The sequence below is a fragment of the Oncorhynchus nerka genome, linkage group LG4 (genome assembly GCF_034236695.1).
Source record: "Oncorhynchus nerka isolate Pitt River linkage group LG4, Oner_Uvic_2.0, whole genome shotgun sequence".
NCBI lineage: Eukaryota > Metazoa > Chordata > Actinopteri > Salmoniformes > Salmonidae > Oncorhynchus > Oncorhynchus nerka.
In genome coordinates, this window is record NC_088399.1 from 30505505 (window position 1) to 30525493 (window position 19989).

At 53.7% G+C, this 19989-nt stretch overlaps 1 protein-coding gene across 1 annotated transcript in view; it reads right to left on the minus strand.

Moving 5' to 3' along the window:
- The window catches only part of bcr (BCR activator of RhoGEF and GTPase), a 197454-nt gene that overhangs the window by 67240 nt on the left and 110225 nt on the right, over positions 1 to 19989 (minus strand). Inside the window, exon 2 of the mRNA XM_065017443.1 lies at positions 852 to 1036. Within this exon, the coding sequence (XP_064873515.1) occupies positions 852 to 1036 (185 nt within the window). The remainder of the gene's footprint in view (positions 1 to 851; positions 1037 to 19989) is intronic.

The window sequence follows — 19989 nt, forward strand, 5'->3', positions numbered from 1 at the left end:
TGTGATTACTTCCTCCAGGAGAGAGAGACTGCAGTACAGTGATGTGATCACTTCCTCCAGGAGAGAGACTGCAGTACAGTGATGTGATTACTTCCTCCAGGAGAGAGACTGCAGTACAGTGATGTGATTACTTCCTCCAGGAGAGAGAGACTGCAGTACACTGATGTGATTACTTCCTCCAGGAGAGAGAGACTGCAGTACAGTGATGTGATTACTTCCTCCAGGAGAGAGAGACTGCAGTACACTGATGTGATTACTTCCTCCAGGAGAGAGAGACTGCAGTACAGTGATGTGATTACTTCCTCCAGGAGAGAGACACTGCAGTACAGTGATGTGATTACTTCCTCCAGGAGAGAGACTGCAGTACAGTGATGTGATTACTTCCTCCAGGAGAGAGAGACTGCAGTACAGTGATGTGATTACTTCCTCCAGGAGAGAGACTGCAGTACAGTGATGTGATTACTTCCTCCAGGAGAGAGACACTGCAGTATGGTGCATTTACAACAACACATACTAACATAGCACCAGTCTAACCCAATCAGTGAGGTGTACACACACACACCTATCACAAGGTAATCCCATTACAAAAATGGCAATATAATATCACTAAGGTACTATGGCTTATTGATGAAGATAATAAGCTATTATACTATAGATCGATTGGGGGGGCTCTCTTCATGGCAACCTAAGAGGAGAAAGAGGCTTCAGAGATAAGTGTCTATGTTTCTTCATGGCAGGCTGTGATGGAGGGCCAGAAGGTGATACAACAGAGTAGGAGAGACACGAGGAGCTTCCTGGGGTGATTGGGAGGTTACCTTTGTGACAAAGACTAAACGGGGGGTGGCACTCACCGACTTGGAGGACTCAAGGGATCCGGAGGAGAGGGTGTCTCGGCTGCTGCGGCTCTTGGAGCTGAGGTGTGGCGAAGAGGAGGGCGAGTCGTCGATGTAGGGCAGGATGTCATGGTGGCGCCTCTGCTCCTCCGCACGGTCCGCATCGTACCCGTAGGTGGGAGGGGTCCCCGTGAACGGACCATCTGTGAATGACAAAGCATTTGTGATCATGTTGTTGAGTATAAGGGTAGCTATCCTGGTATAGATATTTATGTTTCTAGTCTAAATCCCTTCAAGACCCGGAGGCGGAGTACAGTGGAGAGTTCTGGGAAGTGTGTGTGTAATGCTGGGGGGGTGGGGGCCTCCGTGTCACAATGTCAACGACAACCCCCAACGAGAGCTGTCCATGGTTCATGTGTTCTGACTCAGACAGGATGGACGTTTTACTCTCTCAAGTTTACACCACACAGTAAGCATTGTGTCTGCATTTACATGAGCTCAACCTCCCTCCACTGGAAACAGCAGCCAGGGACTGAGTGGATGGTCGGGGGCCAAACAATAGATTGAATTTGAAAAGAACGATCATTTTACACCTTGATTTCATTCTATTCGTGGGAAAACTTGTAATTAAACTAATTTTGGGGTGAATTCCTGGTGATTTTACAGTATTGTTTTTTACCTAAAAACCTCCACACTGACATTCTGTGTGTGACATTTTTCTATTTCCTTACTCATGGTTTTAAAGCCATTTCTCTCTCTCTCTCTCCCACACTCCCCTCTGTCTGTCTGTGTGCCCACTGCCCACTGTACCCAGAGCCTACTGCCCATAGTGACTGTGCCGCTGCTGCCAACCGCCCTGCGGAGCATGCTACCAGGCCATGCCAGGTGAGGCCAGGGGACAACTGAGGGACTGTCTGAGGATGGGTACACCGCCTGCCAGGTGTCTGCTCAGTGCCCCATGCCAAGGGCCATTAAAGTAGTAGCCACAACCAATACTACTTACAAGACCATAAAAGACCACTCTGTATCTATCTAACTGCAGCAAAAGGGAGATCTAGTGGTGGAGGGGCCAACAAGGCAAAAAGGCACGTTAAGAGTAACATCATTGTTTATATTGATTTAGGACTAAAGTACAAACACTCAAGATTCAAAGACTTACACAGTATATTCAGTATACATGAACTAGGTCAACCTGGGAGGTATTTCCCTCATTTACGCTAAGCAAGTGTAGTGTACAGGTCTGTATTAGTGTCTGGTATGATTCTAGACTAATTGTATGCCTAGGGCCTCAGAGCTTGTGTGTATTTTCCAGTAAGGAGGGATGAGACATCATATGGCAGTAACAGGTCAGCTCTGAGGGCACTGTGCTATAGGTGCTGGCTGCAGGGAATACAGTGTCTCTAAGACAGCCCCTCTAGCCCACACAGGGTCTACAGTACAGTAACAGGTCAGCTCTGAGGGCACTGTGCTATAGGTGCTGGCTGCAGGGAACACAGTGTCTCTAAGACAGCCCCTCTAGCCCACACAGGGTCTACAGTACAGTAACAGGTCAGCTCTGAGGGCACTGTGCTATAGGTGCTGGCTGCAGGGAACACAGTGTCTCTAAGACAGCCCCTCTAGCCCACACAGGGTCTACAGTACAGTAACAGGTCAGCTCTGAGGGCACTGTGCTATAGGTGCTGGCTGCAGGGAACACAGTGTCTCTAAGACAGCCCCTCTAGCCCACACAGGGTCTACAGTACAGTAACACACCCTCTAGCCCAGACAGGGTCTACAGTACAGTAACAGCCCCTCTAGCCCAGACAGGGTCCACAGTACAGTAACACACCCTCTAGCCCAGACAGGGTCTACAGTACAGTAACACACCCTCTAGCCCAGACAGGGTCTACAGTACAGTAACAGCCCCTCTAGCCCACACAGGGTCTACAGTACAGTAACAGCCCTTCTAGCCCACACAGGGTCTACAGTACAGTAACACCCCCTCTAGCCCAGACAGGGTCTACAGTACAGTAACAGCCCCTCTAGCCCACACAGGGTCTACAGTACAGTAACAGCCCCTCTAGCCCACACAGGGTCTACAGTACAGTAACACCTCCTCTAGCCCAGACAGGGTCTACAGTACAGTAACAGCCCCTCTAGCCCACACAGGGTCTACAGTACAGTAACAGCCCCTCTAGCCCACACAGGGTCAACAGTACAGTAACAGCCCCTCTAGCCCACACAGGGTCTACAGTACAGTAACACCCCCTCTAGCCCAGACAGGGTCTACAGTACAGTAACACCCCCTCTAGCCCAGACAGGGTCTACAGTACAGTAACAGCCCCTCTAGCCCACACAGGGTCAACAGTACAGTAACAGCCCCTCTAGCCCAGACAGGGTCTACAGTACAGTAACAGCCCCTCTAGCCCAGACAGGGTCAACAGTACAGTAACAGCCCCTCTAGCCCAGACAGGGTCTACAGTACAGTAACAGCCCCTCTAGCCCACACAGGGTCAACCGTACAGTAACAGCCCCTCTAGCCCACACAGGGTCTACAGTACAGTAACAGCCCCTCTAGCCCACACAGGGTCTACAGTACAGTAACAGCCCCTCTAGCCTAGACAGGGTCTACAGTACAGTAACAGCCCCTCTAGCCCACACAGGGTCTACAGTACAGTAACAGCCCCTCTAGCCCAGACAGGGTCTACAGTACAGTAACACCCCCTCTAGCCTACACAGGGTCTACAGTACAGTAACACCCCCTCTAGCCCACACAGGGTCTACAGTACAGTAACAGCCCCTCTAGCCTAGACAGGGTCTACAGTACAGTAACAGCCCCTCTAGCCCACACAGGGTCTACAGTACAGTAACAGCCCCTCTAGCCCAGACAGGGTCTACAGTACAGTAACAGCCCCTCTAGCCCAGACAGGGTCTACAGTACAGTAACAGCCCCTCTAGCCCAGACAGGGTCTACAGTACAGTAACAGCCCCTCTAGCCCAGACAGGGTTTACAGTACAGTAACAGCCCCTCTAGCCCAGACAGGGTCTACAGTACAGTAACAGCCCCTCTAGCCCAGACAGGGTCTACAGTACAGTAACAGCCGCTCTAGCCCAGACAGGGTCTACAGTACAGTAACAGCCCCTCTAGCCCACACAGGGTCAACAGTACAGTAACAGCCCCTCTAGCTCAGACAGGGTCTACAGTACAGTAACAGCCCCTCTAGCCCAGACAGGGTCAACAGTACAGTAACAGCCCCTCTAGCCCAGACAGGGTCTACAGTACAGTAACAGCCCCTCTAGCCCACACAGGGTCAACCGTACAGTAACAGCCCCTCTAGCCCAGACAGGGTCTACAGTACAGTAACAGCCCCTCTAGCCCAGACAGGGTCTACAGTACAGTAACAGCCCCTCTAGCCCAGACAGGGTCAACAGTACAGTAACAGCCCCTCTAGCCCAGACAGGGTCAACAGTACAGTAACAGTCCCTCTAGCCCAGACAGGGTCTACAGTACAGTAACAGCCCCTCTAGCCCAGACAGGGTCTACAGTACAGTAACAGTCCCTCTAGCCCACACAGGGTCTACAGTACAGTAACAGCCCCTCTAGCCCAGCCAGGGTCTACTGTACAGTAACAGCCCCTCTAGCCCAGACAGGGTCTACAGTACAGTAACAGCCCCTCTAGCCCAGACAGGGTTTACAGTACAGTAACAGCCCCTCTAGCCCAGACAGGGTCTACAGTACAGTAACAGCCACTCTAGCCCAGACAGGGTCTACAGTACAGTAACACCCCCTCTAGCCCAGACAGGGTCTACAGTACAGTAACAGCCCCTCTAGCCCAGACAGGGTCTACAGTACAGTAACAGCCCCTCTAGCCCAGACAGGGTCTACAGTACAGTAACACCCCTCTAGCCCAGACAGGGTCTACAATACAGTAACAGCCCTCTAGCCCAGACAGGGTCTACAGTACAGTAACAGCCCCTCTAGCCCAGACAGGGTCTACTGTACAGTAACAGCCCCTCTAGCCCAGACAGGGTCTACAGTACAGTAACAGCCCTCTAGCCCAGACAGGGTCTACAGTACAGTAACAGCCCCTCTAGCCCATACAGGGTCTACAGTACAGTAACAGCCCCTCTAGCCCAGACAGGGTCTACAGTACAGTAACAGCCCCTCTAGCCCACACAGGGTCTACAGTACAGTAACAGCCCTCTAGCCCAGACAGGGTCTACAGTACAGTAACAGCCCCTCTAGCCCAGACAGGGTCTACAGTACAGTAACAGCCCCTCTAGCCCAGACAGGGTTTACAGTACAGTAACAGCCCCTCTAGCCCAGACAGGGTCTACAGTACAGTAACAGCCCCTCTAGCCCAGACAGGGTCTACAGTACAGTAACAGCCGCTCTAGCCCAGACAGGATCTACAGTACAGTAACAGCCCCTCTAGCCCAGACAGGGTTTACAGTACAGTAACAGCCCCTCTAGCCCACACAGGGTCTACAGTACAGTAACAGCCCCTCTAGCCCAGACAGGGTCTACAGTACAGTAACAGCCCCTCTAGCCCACACAGGGTCAACAGTACAGTAACAGCCCCTCTAGCCCACACAGGGTCTACAGTACATTAACAGCCCCTCTAGCCCACACAGGGTCTACAGTACAGTAACAGCCCCTCTAGCCTAGACAGGGTCTACAGTACAGTAACAGCCCCTCTAGCCCAGACAGGCTCTACAGTACAGTAACGGCCCCTCTAGCCCAGACAGGGTCAACAGTACAGTAACAGCCCTCTAGCCCAGACAGGGTCTACAGTACAGTAACAGCCACTCTAGCCCAGACAGGGTCTACAGTACAGTAACAGCCCCTCTAGCCCAGACAGGGTCAACAGTACAGTAACAGCCCTCTAGCCCAGACAGGGTCTACAGTACAGTAACAGCCCCTCTAGCCCAGACAGGGTCTACAGTACAGTAACAGCCCCTTTAGCCCAGACAGGGTCAACAGTACAGTAACAGCCCCTCTAGCCCAGACAGGGTCAACAGTACAGTAACAGCCCCTCTAGCCCAGACAGGGTCTACAGTACAGTAACAGCCCTCTAGCCCAGACAGGGTCTACAGTACAGTAACACCCCCCTCTAGCCCAGACAGGGTCTACAATACAGTAACAGCCCCTCTAGCCCAGACAGGGTCTACAGTACAGTAACAGCCCTCTAGCCCAGACAGGGTCTACTGTACAGTAACAGCCCCTCTAGCCCAGACAGGGTCTACAGTACAGTAACAGCCCCTCTAGCCCAGACAGGGTCTACAGTACAGTAACAGCCCCTCTAGCCCATACAGGGTCTACAGTACAGTAACAGCCCCTCTAGCCCAGACAGGGTCTACAGTACAGTAACAGCCCCTCTAGCCCACACAGGGTCTACAGTACAGTAACAGCCCTCTAGCCCAGACAGGGTCTACAGTACAGTAACAGCCCTCTAGCCCAGACAGGGTCTACAGTACAGTAACAGCCCCTCTAGCCCAGACAGGGTTTACAGTACAGTAACAGCCCCTCTAGCCCAGACAGGGTCTACAGTACAGTAACAGCCCCTCTAGCCCAGACAGGGTCTACAGTACAGTAACAGCCGCTCTAGCCCAGACAGGATCTACAGTACAGTAACAGCCCCTCTAGCCCAGACAGGGTTTACAGTACAGTAACAGCCCCTCTAGCCCACACAGGGTCTACAGTACAGTAACAGCCCCTCTAGCCCAGACAGGGTCTACAGTACAGTAACAGCCCCTCTAGCCCACACAGGGTCAACAGTACAGTAACAGCCCCTCTAGCCCACACAGGGTCTACAGTACACTAACAGCCCCTCTAGCCCACACAGGGTCTACAGTACAGTAACAGCCCCTCTAGCCTAGACAGGGTCTACAGTACAGTAACAGCCCCTCTAGCCCAGACAGGCTCTACAGTACAGTAACGGCCCCTCTAGCCCAGACAGGGTCAACAGTACAGTAACAGCCCCTCTAGCCCAGACAGGGTCTACAGTACAGTAACAGCCACTCTAGCCCAGACAGGGTCTACAGTACAGTAACAGCCCCTCTAGCCCAGACAGGGTCAACAGTACAGTAACAGCCCCTCTAGCCCAGACAGGGTCTACAGTACAGTAACATCCCCTCTATCCCAGACAGGGTCTACAATACAGTAACAGCCCCTCTAGCCCAGACAGGGTCTACAGTACAGTAACAGCCCCTCTAGCCCAGACAGGGTCTACTGTACAGTAACAGCCCCTCTAGCCCAGACAGGGTCTACAGTACAGTAACAGCCCCTCTAGCCCAGACAGGGTCTACAGTACAGTAACAGCCCCTCTAGCCCATACAGGGTCTACAGTACAGTAACAGCCCCTCTAGCCCAGACAGGGTCTACAGTACAGTAACAGCCCTCTAGCCCACACAGGGTCTACAGTACAGTAACAGCCCCTCTAGCCCAGACAGGGTCTACAGTACAGTAACAGCCCCTCTAGCCCAGACAGGGTCTACAGTACAGTAACAGCCCCTCTAGCCCAGACAGGGTTTACAGTACAGTAACAGCCCCTCTAGCCCAGACAGGGTCTACAGTACAGTAACAGCCCCTCTAGCCCAGACAGGGTCTACAGTACAGTAACAGCCGCTCTAGCCCAGACAGGATCTACAGTACAGTAACAGCCCCTCTAGCCCAGACAGGGTTTACAGTACAGTAACAGCCCCTCTAGCCCACACAGGGTCTACAGTACAGTAACAGCCCCTCTAGCCCAGACAGGGTCTACAGTACAGTAACAGCCCTCTAGCCCACACAGGGTCAACAGTACAGTAACAGCCCCTCTAGCCCACACAGGGTCTACAGTACATTAACAGCCCCTCTAGCCCACACAGGGTCTACAGTACAGTAACAGCCCCTCTAGCCTAGACAGGGTCTACAGTACAGTAACAGCCCCTCTAGCCCAGACAGGCTCTACAGTACAGTAACGGCCCCTCTAGCCCAGACAGGGTCAACAGTACAGTAACAGCCCCTCTAGCCCAGACAGGGTCTACAGTACAGTAACAGCCACTCTAGCCCAGACAGGGTCTACAGTACAGTAACAGCCCCTCTAGCCCAGACAGGGTCAACAGTACAGTAACAGCCCCTCTAGCCCAGACAGGGTCTACAGTACAGTAACAGCCCCTCTAGCCCAGACAGGGTCTACAGTACAGTAACAGCCCCTTTAGCCCAGACAGGGTCAACAGTACAGTAACAGCCCCTGTAGCCCAGACAGGGTCAACAGTACAGTAACAGCCCCTCTAGCCCAGACAGGGTCTACAGTACAGTAACAGCCCCTCTAGCCCAGACAGGGTCTACAGTACAGTAACACCCCCTCTAGCCCAGACAGGGTCTACAATACAGTAACAGCCCCTCTAGCCCAGACAGGGTCTACAGTACAGTAACAGCCCCTCTAGCCCAGACAGGGTCTACTGTACAGTAACAGCCCCTCTAGCCCAGACAGGGTCTACAGTACAGTAACAGCCCCTCTAGCCCAGACAGGGTCTACAGTACAGTAACAGCCCCTCTAGCCCATACAGGGTCTACAGTACAGTAACAGCCCCTCTAGCCCAGACAGGGTCTACAGTACAGTAACAGCCCCTCTAGCCCACACAGGGTCTACAGTACAGTAACAGCCCCTCTAGCCCAGACAGGGTCTACAGTACAGTAACAGCCCTCTAGCCCAGACAGGGTCTACAGTACAGTAACAGCCCCTCTAGCCCAGACAGGGTTTACAGTACAGTAACAGCCCCTCTAGCCCAGACAGGGTCTACAGTACAGTAACAGCCCCTCTAGCCCAGACAGGGTCTACAGTACAGTAACAGCCGCTCTAGCCCAGACAGGATCTACAGTACAGTAACAGCCCCTCTAGCCCAGACAGGGTTTACAGTACAGTAACAGCCCCTCTAGCCCACACAGGGTCTACAGTACAGTAACAGCCCCTCTAGCCCAGACAGGGTCTACAGTACAGTAACAGCCCCTCTAGCCCACACAGGGTCAACAGTACAGTAACAGCCCCTCTAGCCCACACAGGGTCTACAGTACATTAACAGCCCCTCTAGCCCACACAGGGTCTACAGTACAGTAACAGCCCCTCTAGCCTAGACAGGGTCTACAGTACAGTAACAGCCCCTCTAGCCCAGACAGGCTCTACAGTACAGTAACGGCCCCTCTAGCCCAGACAGGGTCAACAGTACAGTAACAGCCCCTCTAGCCCAGACAGGGTCTACAGTACAGTAACAGCCACTCTAGCCCAGACAGGGTCTACAGTACAGTAACAGCCCCTCTAGCCCAGACAGGGTCAACAGTACAGTAACAGCCCCTCTAGCCCAGACAGGGTCTACAGTACAGTAACATCCCCTCTATCCCAGACAGGGTCTACAATACAGTAACAGCCCCTCTAGCCCAGACAGGGTCTACAGTACAGTAACAGCCCCTCTAGCCCAGACAGGGTCTACTGTACAGTAACAGCCCCTCTAGCCCAGACAGGGTCTACAGTACAGTAACAGCCCCTCTAGCCCAGACAGGGTCTACAGTACAGTAACAGCCCCTCTAGCCCATACAGGGTCTACAGTACAGTAACAGCCCCTCTAGCCCAGACAGGGTCTACAGTACAGTAACAGCCCCTCTAGCCCACACAGGGTCTACAGTACAGTAACAGCCCCTCTAGCCCAGACAGGGTCTACAGTACAGTAACAGCCCCTCTAGCCCAGACAGGGTCTACAGTACAGTAACAGCCCCTCTAGCCCAGACAGGGTTTACAGTACAGTAACAGCCCCTCTAGCCCAGACAGGGTCTACAGTACAGTAACAGCCCCTCTAGCCCAGACAGGGTCTACAGTACAGTAACAGCCGCTCTAGCCCAGACAGGATCTACAGTACAGTAACAGCCCCTCTAGCCCAGACAGGGTTTACAGTACAGTAACAGCCCCTCTAGCCCACACAGGGTCTACAGTACAGTAACAGCCCCTCTAGCCCAGACAGGGTCTACAGTACAGTAACAGCCCCTCTAGCCCACACAGGGTCAACAGTACAGTAACAGCCCTCTAGCCCACACAGGGTCTACAGTACATTAACAGCCCCTCTAGCCCACACAGGGTCTACAGTACAGTAACAGCCCCTCTAGCCTAGACAGGGTCTACAGTACAGTAACAGCCCCTCTAGCCCAGACAGGCTCTACAGTACAGTAACGGCCCCTCTAGCCCAGACAGGGTCAACAGTACAGTAACAGCCCCTCTAGCCCAGACAGGGTCTACAGTACAGTAACAGCCACTCTAGCCCAGACAGGGTCTACAGTACAGTAACAGCCCCTCTAGCCCAGACAGGGTCAACAGTACAGTAACAGCCCCTCTAGCCCAGACAGGGTCTACAGTACAGTAACAGCCCCTCTAGCCCAGACAGGGTCTACAGTACAGTAACAGCCCCTTTAGCCCAGACAGGGTCAACAGTACAGTAACAGCCCCTCTAGCCCAGACAGGGTCTACAGTACAGTAACAGCCCCTCTAGCCCAGACAGGGTCTACAGTACAGTAACAGTCCCTCTAGCCCACACAGGGTCTACAGTACAGTAACAGCCCCTCTAGCCCACACAGGGTCTACAGTACAGTAACAGCCCCTCTAGCCCAGCCAGGGTCTACTGTACAGTAACAGCCCCTCTAGCCCAGACAGGGTCTACAGTACAGTAACAGCCCCTCTAGCCCAGACAGGGTTTACAGTACAGTAACAGCCTCTCTAGCCCAGACAGGGTCTACAGTACAGTAACAGCCCCTCTAGCCCAGACAGGGTCTACAGTACAGTAACAGCCCCTCTAGCCCAGACAGGGTCTACAGTACAGTAACACCCCTCTAGCCCAGACAGGGTCTACAGTACAGTAACAGCCCTCTAGCCCAGACAGGGTCTACAGTACAGTAACAGCCCCTCTAGCCCAGACAGGGTTTACAGTACAGTAACAGCCCTCTAGCCCAGACAGGGTCTACAGTACAGTAACAGCCCCTCTAGCCCAGACAGGGTCTACAGTACAGTAACAGCCGCTCTAGCCCAGACAGGATCTACAGTACAGTAACAGCCCCTCTAGCCCAGACAGGGTTTACAGTACAGTAACAGCCCCTCTAGCCCACACAGGGTCTACAGTACAGTAACAGCCCTCTAGCCCAGACAGGGTCTACAGTACAGTAACAGCCCCTCTAGCCCACACAGGGTCAACAGTACAGTAACAGCCCCTCTAGCCCACACAGGGTCTACAGTACATTAACAGCCCCTCTAGCCCACACAGGGTCTACAGTACAGTAACAGCCCCTCTAGCCCAGACAGGGTCTACAGTACAGTAACAGCCCCTCTAGCCCAGACAGGGTCTACAGTACAGTAACAGCCGCTCTAGCCCAGACAGGATCTACAGTACAGTAACAGCCCTCTAGCCCAGACAGGGTTTACAGTACAGTAACAGCCCCTCTAGCCCACACAGGGTCTACAGTACAGTAACAGCCCCTCTAGCCCAGACAGGGTCTACAGTACAGTAACAGCCCCTCTAGCCCACACAGGGTCAACAGTACAGTAACAGCCCCTCTAGCCCACACAGGGTCTACAGTACATTAACAGCCCCTCTAGCCCACACAGGGTCTACAGTACAGTAACAGCCCCTCTAGCCTAGACAGGGTCTACAGTACAGTAACAGCCCCTCTAGCCCAGACAGGCTCTACAGTACAGTAACGGCCCCTCTAGCCCAGACAGGGTCAACAGTACAGTAACAGCCCCTCTAGCCCAGACAGGGTCTACAGTACAGTAACAGCCACTCTAGCCCAGACAGGGTCTACAGTACAGTAACAGCCCCTCTAGCCCAGACAGGGTCAACAGTACAGTAACAGCCCCTCTAGCCCAGACAGGGTCTACAGTACAGTAACAGCCCCTCTAGCCCAGACAGGGTCTACAGTACAGTAACAGCCCCTTTAGCCCAGACAGGGTCAACAGTACAGTAACAGCCCCTCTAGCCCAGACAGGGTCAACAGTACAGTAACAGCCCCTCTAGCCCAGACAGGGTCTACAGTACAGTAACAGCCCCTCTAGCCCAGACAGGGTCTACAGTACAGTAACACCCCCTCTAGCCCAGACAGGGTCTACAATACAGTAACAGCCCCTCTAGCCCAGACAGGGTCTACAGTACAGTAACAGCCCCTCTAGCCCAGACAGGGTCTACTGTACAGTAACAGCCCCTCTAGCCCAGACAGGGTCTACAGTACAGTAACAGCCCCTCTAGCCCAGACAGGGTCTACAGTACAGTAACAGCCCCTCTAGCCCATACAGGGTCTACAGTACAGTAACAGCCCCTCTAGCCCAGACAGGGTCTACAGTACAGTAACAGCCCCTCTAGCCCACACAGGGTCTACAGTACAGTAACAGCCCCTCTAGCCCAGACAGGGTCTACAGTACAGTAACAGCCCCTCTAGCCCAGACAGGGTCTACAGTACAGTAACAGCCCCTCTAGCCCAGACAGGGTTTACAGTACAGTAACAGCCCCTCTAGCCCAGACAGGGTCTACAGTACAGTAACAGCCCCTCTAGCCCAGACAGGGTCTACAGTACAGTAACAGCCGCTCTAGCCCAGACAGGATCTACAGTACAGTAACAGCCCCTCTAGCCCAGACAGGGTTTACAGTACAGTAACAGCCCCTCTAGCCCACACAGGGTCTACAGTACAGTAACAGCCCCTCTAGCCCAGACAGGGTCTACAGTACAGTAACAGCCCCTCTAGCCCACACAGGGTCAACAGTACAGTAACAGCCCCTCTAGCCCACACAGGGTCTACAGTACATTAACAGCCCCTCTAGCCCACACAGGGTCTACAGTACAGTAACAGCCCCTCTAGCCTAGACAGGGTCTACAGTACAGTAACAGCCCCTCTAGCCCAGACAGGCTCTACAGTACAGTAACGGCCCCTCTAGCCCAGACAGGGTCAACAGTACAGTAACAGCCCCTCTAGCCCAGACAGGGTCTACAGTACAGTAACAGCCACTCTAGCCCAGACAGGGTCTACAGTACAGTAACAGCCCCTCTAGCCCAGACAGGGTCAACAGTACAGTAACAGCCCCTCTAGCCCAGACAGGGTCTACAGTACAGTAACATCCCCTCTATCCCAGACAGGGTCTACAATACAGTAACAGCCCCTCTAGCCCAGACAGGGTCTACAGTACAGTAACAGCCCCTCTAGCCCAGACAGGGTCTACTGTACAGTAACAGCCCCTCTAGCCCAGACAGGGTCTACAGTACAGTAACAGCCCCTCTAGCCCAGACAGGGTCTACAGTACAGTAACAGCCCCTCTAGCCCATACAGGGTCTACAGTACAGTAACAGCCCCTCTAGCCCAGACAGGGTCTACAGTACAGTAACAGCCCCTCTAGCCCACACAGGGTCTACAGTACAGTAACAGCCCCTCTAGCCCAGACAGGGTCTACAGTACAGTAACAGCCCCTCTAGCCCAGACAGGGTCTACAGTACAGTAACAGCCCCTCTAGCCCAGACAGGGTTTACAGTACAGTAACAGCCCCTCTAGCCCAGACAGGGTCTACAGTACAGTAACAGCCCCTCTAGCCCAGACAGGGTCTACAGTACAGTAACAGCCGCTCTAGCCCAGACAGGATCTACAGTACAGTAACAGCCCCTCTAGCCCAGACAGGGTTTACAGTACAGTAACAGCCCCTCTAGCCCACACAGGGTCTACAGTACAGTAACAGCCCCTCTAGCCCAGACAGGGTCTACAGTACAGTAACAGCCCCTCTAGCCCACACAGGGTCAACAGTACAGTAACAGCCCCTCTAGCCCACACAGGGTCTACAGTACATTAACAGCCCCTCTAGCCCACACAGGGTCTACAGTACAGTAACAGCCCCTCTAGCCTAGACAGGGTCTACAGTACAGTAACAGCCCCTCTAGCCCAGACAGGCTCTACAGTACAGTAACGGCCCCTCTAGCCCAGACAGGGTCAACAGTACAGTAACAGCCCCTCTAGCCCAGACAGGGTCTACAGTACAGTAACAGCCACTCTAGCCCAGACAGGGTCTACAGTACAGTAACAGCCCCTCTAGCCCAGACAGGGTCTACAGTACAGTAACAGCCCCTCTAGCCCAGACAGGGTCTACAGTACAGTAACACCCCTCTAGCCCAGACAGGGTCTACAGTACAGTAACAGCCCCTCTAGCCCAGACAGGGTCTACAGTACAGTAACAGCCCCTCTAGCCCAGACAGGGTTTACAGTACAGTAACAGCCCCTCTAGCCCAGACAGGGTCTACAGTACAGTAACAGCCCCTCTAGCCCAGACAGGGTCTACAGTACAGTAACAGCCGCTCTAGCCCAGACAGGATCTACAGTACAGTAACAGCCCCTCTAGCCCAGACAGGGTTTACAGTACAGTAACAGCCCCTCTAGCCCACACAGGGTCTACAGTACAGTAACAGCCCCTCTAGCCCAGACAGGGTCTACAGTACAGTAACAGCCCCTCTAGCCCACACAGGGTCAACAGTACAGTAACAGCCCCTCTAGCCCACACAGGGTCTACAGTACATTAACAGCCCCTCTAGCCCACACAGGGTCTACAGTACAGTAACAGCCCCTCTAGCCCAGACAGGGTCTACAGTACAGTAACAGCCCCTCTAGCCCAGACAGGGTCTACAGTACAGTAACAGCCGCTCTAGCCCAGACAGGATCTACAGTACAGTAACAGCCCCTCTAGCCCAGACAGGGTTTACAGTACAGTAACAGCCCTCTAGCCCACACAGGGTCTACAGTACAGTAACAGCCCCTCTAGCCCAGACAGGGTCTACAGTACAGTAACAGCCCCTCTAGCCCACACAGGGTCAACAGTACAGTAACAGCCCCTCTAGCCCACACAGGGTCTACAGTACATTAACAGCCCCTCTAGCCCACACAGGGTCTACAGTACAGTAACAGCCCCTCTAGCCTAGACAGGGTCTACAGTACAGTAACAGCCCCTCTAGCCCAGACAGGCTCTACAGTACAGTAACGGCCCCTCTAGCCCAGACAGGGTCAACAGTACAGTAACAGCCCCTCTAGCCCAGACAGGGTCTACAGTACAGTAACAGCCACTCTAGCCCAGACAGGGTCTACAGTACAGTAACAGCCCCTCTAGCCCAGACAGGGTCAACAGTACAGTAACAGCCCCTCTAGCCCAGACAGGGTCTACAGTACAGTAACAGCCCCTCTAGCCCAGACAGGGTCTACAGTACAGTAACAGCCCCTTTAGCCCAGACAGGGTCAACAGTACAGTAACAGCCCCTCTAGCCCAGACAGGGTCAACAGTACAGTAACAGCCCCTCTAGCCCAGACAGGGTCTACAGTACAGTAACAGCCCCTCTAGCCCAGACAGGGTCTACAGTACAGTAACACCCCCTCTAGCCCAGACAGGGTCTACAATACAGTAACAGCCCCTCTAGCCCAGACAGGGTCTACAGTACAGTAACAGCCCCTCTAGCCCAGACAGGGTCTACTGTACAGTAACAGCCCCTCTAGCCCAGACAGGGTCTACAGTACAGTAACAGCCCCTCTAGCCCAGACAGGGTCTACAGTACAGTAACAGCCCCTCTAGCCCATACAGGGTCTACAGTACAGTAACAGCCCCTCTAGCCCAGACAGGGTCTACAGTACAGTAACAGCCCCTCTAGCCCACACAGGGTCTACAGTACAGTAACAGCCCCTCTAGCCCAGACAGGGTCTACAGTACAGTAACAGCCCCTCTAGCCCAGACAGGGTCTACAGTACAGTAACAGCCCCTCTAGCCCAGACAGGGTTTACAGTACAGTAACAGCCCCTCTAGCCCAGACAGGGTCTACAGTACAGTAACAGCCCCTCTAGCCCAGACAGGGTCTACAGTACAGTAACAGCCGCTCTAGCCCAGACAGGATCTACAGTACAGTAACAGCCCCTCTAGCCCAGACAGGGTTTACAGTACAGTAACAGCCCCTCTAGCCCACACAGGGTCTACAGTACAGTAACAGCCCCTCTAGCCCAGACAGGGTCTACAGTACAGTAACAGCCCCTCTAGCCCACACAGGGTCAACAGTACAGTAACAGCCCCTCTAGCCCACACAGGGTCTACAGTACATTAACAGCCCCTCTAGCCCACACAGGGTCTACAGTACAGTAACAGCCCCTCTAGCCTAGACAGGGTCTACAGTACAGTAACAGCCCCTCTAGCCCAGACAGGCTCTACAGTACAGTAACGGCCCCTCTAGCCCAGACAGGGTCAACAGTACAGTAACAGCCCCTCTAGCCCAGACAGGGTCTACAGTACAGTAACAGCCACTCTAGCCCAGACAGGGTCTACAGTACAGTAACAGCCCCTCTAGCCCAGACAGGGTCAACAGTACAGTAACAGCCCCTCTAGCCCAGACAGGGTCTACAGTACAGTAACATCCCCTCTATCCCAGACAGGGTCTACAATACAGTAACAGCCCCTCTAGCCCAGACAGGGTCTACAGTACAGTAACAGCCCCTCTAGCCCAGACAGGGTCTACTGTACAGTAACAGCCCCTCTAGCCCAGACAGGGTCTACAGTACAGTAACAGCCCCTCTAGCCCAGACAGGGTCTACAGTACAGTAACAGCCCCTCTAGCCCATACAGGGTCTACAGTACAGTAACAGCCCCTCTAGCCCAGACAGGGTCTACAGTACAGTAACAGCCCCTCTAGCCCACACAGGGTCTACAGTACAGTAACAGCCCCTCTAGCCCAGACAGGGTCTACAGTACAGTAACAGCCCCTCTAGCCCAGACAGGGTCTACAGTACAGTAACAGCCCCTCTAGCCCAGACAGGGTTTACAGTACAGTAACAGCCCCTCTAGCCCAGACAGGGTCTACAGTACAGTAACAGCCCCTCTAGCCCAGACAGGGTCTACAGTACAGTAACAGCCGCTCTAGCCCAGACAGGATCTACAGTACAGTAACAGCCCCTCTAGCCCAGACAGGGTTTACAGTACAGTAACAGCCCCTCTAGCCCACACAGGGTCTACAGTACAGTAACAGCCCCTCTAGCCCAGACAGGGTCTACAGTACAGTAACAGCCCCTCTAGCCCACACAGGGTCAACAGTACAGTAACAGCCCCTCTAGCCCACACAGGGTCTACAGTACATTAACAGCCCCTCTAGCCCACACAGGGTCTACAGTACAGTAACAGCCCCTCTAGCCTAGACAGGGTCTACAGTACAGTAACAGCCCCTCTAGCCCAGACAGGCTCTACAGTACAGTAACGGCCCCTCTAGCCCAGACAGGGTCAACAGTACAGTAACAGCCCCTCTAGCCCAGACAGGGTCTACAGTACAGTAACAGCCACTCTAGCCCAGACAGGGTCTACAGTACAGTAACAGCCCCTCTAGCCCAGACAGGGTCAACAGTACAGTAACAGCCCCTCTAGCCCAGACAGGGTCTACAGTACAGTAACATCCCCTCTATCCCAGACAGGGTCTACAATACAGTAACAGCCCCTCTAGCCCAGACAGGGTCTACAGTACAGTAACAGCCCCTCTAGCCCAGACAGGGTCTACTGTACAGTAACAGCCCCTCTAGCCCAGACAGGGTCTACAGTACAGTAACAGCCCCTCTAGCCCAGACAGGGTCTACAGTACAGTAACAGCCCCTCTAGCCCATACAGGGTCTACAGTACAGTAACAGCCCCTCTAGCCCAGACAGGGTCTACAGTACAGTAACAGCCCCTCTAGCCCACACAGGGTCTACAGTACAGTAACAGCCCCTCTAGCCCAGACAGGGTCTACAGTACAGTAACAGCCCCTCTAGCCCAGACAGGGTCTACAGTACAGTAACAGCCCCTCTAGCCCAGACAGGGTTTACAGTACAGTAACAGCCCCTCTAGCCCAGACAGGGTCTACAGTACAGTAACAGCCCCTCTAGCCCAGACAGGGTCTACAGTACAGTAACAGCCGCTCTAGCCCAGACAGGATCTACAGTACAGTAACAGCCCCTCTAGCCCAGACAGGGTTTACAGTACAGTAACAGCCCTCTAGCCCACACAGGGTCTACAGTACAGTAACAGCCCCTCTAGCCCAGACAGGGTCTACAGTACAGTAACAGCCCCTCTAGCCCACACAGGGTCAACAGTACAGTAACAGCCCCTCTAGCCCACACAGGGTCTACAGTACATTAACAGCCCCTCTAGCCCACACAGGGTCTACAGTACAGTAACAGCCCCTCTAGCCTAGACAGGGTCTACAGTACAGTAACAGCCCCTCTAGCCCAGACAGGCTCTACAGTACAGTAACGGCCCCTCTAGCCCAGACAGGGTCAACAGTACAGTAACAGCCCCTCTAGCCCAGACAGGGTCTACAGTACAGTAACAGCCACTCTAGCCCAGACAGGGTCTACAGTACAGTAACAGCCCCTCTAGCCCAGACAGGGTCAACAGTACAGTAACAGCCCCTCTAGCCCAGACAGGGTCTACAGTACAGTAACAGCCCCTCTAGCCCAGACAGGGTCTACAGTACAGTAACAGCCCCTTTAGCCCAGACAGGGTCAACAGTACAGTAACAGCCCCTCTAGCCCAGACAGGGTCAACAGTACAGTAACAGCCCCTCTAGCCCAGACAGGGTCTACAGTACAGTAACAGCCCCTCTAGCCCAGACAGGGTCTACAGTACAGTAACACCCCCTCTAGCCCAGACAGGGTCTACAATACAGTAACAGCCCCTCTAGCCCAGACAGGGTCTACAGTACAGTAACAGCCCCTCTAGCCCAGACAGGGTCTACTGTACAGTAACAGCCCCTCTAGCCCAGACAGGGTCTACAGTACAGTAACAGCCCCTCTAGCCCAGACAGGGTCTACAGTACAGTAACAGCCCCTCTAGCCCATACAGGGTCTACAGTACAGTAACAGCCCCTCTAGCCCAGACAGGGTCTACAGTACAGTAACAGCCCCTCTAGCCCACACAGGGTCTACAGTACAGTAACAGCCCCTCTAGCCCAGACAGGGTCTACAGTACAGTAACAGCCCCTCTAGCCCAGACAGGGTCTACAGTACAGTAACAGCCCCTCTAGCCCAGACAGGGTTTACAGTACAGTAACAGCCCCTCTAGCCCAGACAGGGTCTACAGTACAGTAACAGCCCCTCTAGCCCAGACAGGGTCTACAGTACAGTAACAGCCGCTCTAGCCCAGACAGGATCTACAGTACAGTAACAGCCCCTCTAGCCCAGACAGGGTTTACAGTACAGTAACAGCCCCTCTAGCCCACACAGGGTCTACAGTACAGTAACAGCCCCTCTAGCCCAGACAGGGTCTACAGTACAGTAACAGCCCCTCTAGCCCACACAGGGTCAACAGTACAGTAACAGCCCCTCTAGCCCACACAGGGTCTACAGTACATTAACAGCCCCTCTAGCCCACACAGGGTCTACAGTACAGTAACAGCCCCTCTAGCCTAGACAGGGTCTACAGTACAGTAACAGCCCCTCTAGCCCAGACAGGCTCTACAGTACAGTAACGGCCCCTCTAGCCCAGACAGGGTCAACAGTACAGTAACAGCCCCTCTAGCCCAGACAGGGTCTACAGTACAGTAACAGCCACTCTAGCCCAGACAGGGTCTACAGTACAGTAACAGCCCCTCTAGCCCAGACAGGGTCAACAGTACAGTAACAGCCCCTCTAGCCCAGACAGGGTCTACAGTACAGTAACATCCCCTCTATCCCAGACAGGGTCTACAATACAGTAACAGCCCCTCTAGCCCAGACAGGGTCTACAGTACAGTAACAGCCCCTCTAGCCCAGACAGGGTCTACTGTACAGTAACAGCCCCTCTAGCCCAGACAGGGTCTACAGTACAGTAACAGCCCCTCTAGCCCAGACAGGGTCTACAGTACAGTAACAGCCCCTCTAGCCCATACAGGGTCTACAGTACAGTAACAGCCCTCTAGCCCAGACAGGGTCTACAGTACAGTAACAGCCCCTCTAGCCCACACAGGGTCTACAGTACAGTAACAGCCCCTCTAGCCCAGACAGGGTCTACAGTACAGTAACAGCCCCTCTAGCCCAGACAGGGTCTACAGTACAGTAACAGCCCCTCTAGCCCAGACAGGGTTTACAGTACAGTAACAGCCCCTCTAGCCCAGACAGGGTCTACAGTACAGTAACAGCCCCTCTAGCCCAGACAGGGTCTA